General features: G+C 39.0%; 1 protein-coding gene across 1 annotated transcript; it reads right to left on the bottom strand.

The window, feature by feature from the left end:
• Positions 1-717: 717 nt before the first annotated feature.
• Positions 718-1,035, bottom strand: LOC120076143 (uncharacterized). The gene has a single exon (XM_039029917.1). It carries the CDS (start codon positions 1,033-1,035, stop codon positions 718-720), a length of 318 nt encoding a protein of 105 aa, XP_038885845.1.
• Between the last annotated feature and the right edge of the window lie 253 nt (positions 1,036-1,288).

The following is a 1,288-nucleotide window of genomic DNA, read 5'->3' on the forward strand; positions in this document are numbered from 1 at the left end:
AAAAATTAACCATTTATACAAAGAATTACAAATAACGCAATACAAAATTTTGAGCATGTACAAAGAATCAAGTGAATTAATGAATGAAATTATCTTTTGTATTTGATTTAGACGGGTGCACGATTAAAAATTAACACAACGCTTCCATTAACGAAAATGCATCTTTGCAGAACACGGGCAACCACGCATGTATTAATGCAACACACCCCTTAACTCAATGCATTTCTAGAGGACAGGCACACGGTATTTCTATTGGTGCAACACTACCTCAACATAGTGCATTTTCACTAAGGACGGGCGAAAAATACATACGAGCGCAACACACCCCTCAGCAATGCATTTGGGTTGGATGGACGCAAAGTGTATCTTGTCATCACAAAATGCACCCATCATAATCTTTTCTTTTTAATTCATCAAACACGAAATTCGATAAGATTTTGCGGTGTTCATCATTTTATCCAGTCATTCACAGAAATTTTAAGAACTATGCTACTAATGCATAAAAGTAAAGAAATTAAACATGACATGGAAATACACAATTGAATTAAATTAAAAGTAAACAAGTAAAGCAGTAAAGACTAATTCTATTAAGCAGTAAATAACGCAATTAAAAAAATCAGTAGATGAAAGCTATAAAGAAAGTACTTAAACATAGATATAGGGATGCTAATTGAAAGAAGTTTTTCAGAGTTACCGCAATAGCATCCCTGCAAGCGGTTAATCCTGCTTGCCTAAGTCGATGGTCTCCATGTGTAGATCCACGTCACCCCCATAGTAGGGCTTAATTCGTTGACCATTGACTTTAAATGCGTTGTTCCCATCTTCAGTTGTTAGCTTCACTGCGCCATGGGGAAAGATAGTCTTGATGCGGAATGGTCCAGACCAGCAGGACTTCAACTTCCCTGGAAACAATCGCAAACGCGCGTTAAACAGAAGTACCTGTTGACCCTCGAAGAATGTCTGGTTGCTTATGCGGCCATCATGCCATTTCTTGGTTCTCTCCTTATAGAGCTTGGCATTTTCGTAGGCATTCATTTGCCACTCGACCAACTGGTTCAATTACAACTTCTGAACTTTCCCCACGCTTGCTAGATCAAAGTTCAGCTTCTTACTTGCCCATATTGCCTTGTATTCCAACTCGAGAGGCAGATGACAAGCTTTTTCGAAGATCAGAGCATATGGGGAGATGTCAATTGGAGTTTTGAAGGCAGTCCTATATGCCCATAATGCTTCATCGAGCTTTGGTGACCAATCCTTCCTAGAGGTACTGGCTACCTTCTCTAAGATA

The sequence above is a fragment of the Benincasa hispida genome, chromosome 4 (genome assembly GCF_027475165.1).
Source record: "Benincasa hispida cultivar pf3 chromosome 4, pf3_genome.v1.1, whole genome shotgun sequence".
Taxonomy (NCBI): domain Eukaryota; kingdom Viridiplantae; phylum Streptophyta; class Magnoliopsida; order Cucurbitales; family Cucurbitaceae; genus Benincasa; species Benincasa hispida.

What these genes read in the sequence shown, in the direction of transcription:
- LOC120076143 (XM_039029917.1), bottom strand. Translation starts at nt 1,035, where the DNA reads ATGAATGCCTACGAAAATGCCAAGCTCTATAAGGAGAGAACCAAGAAA.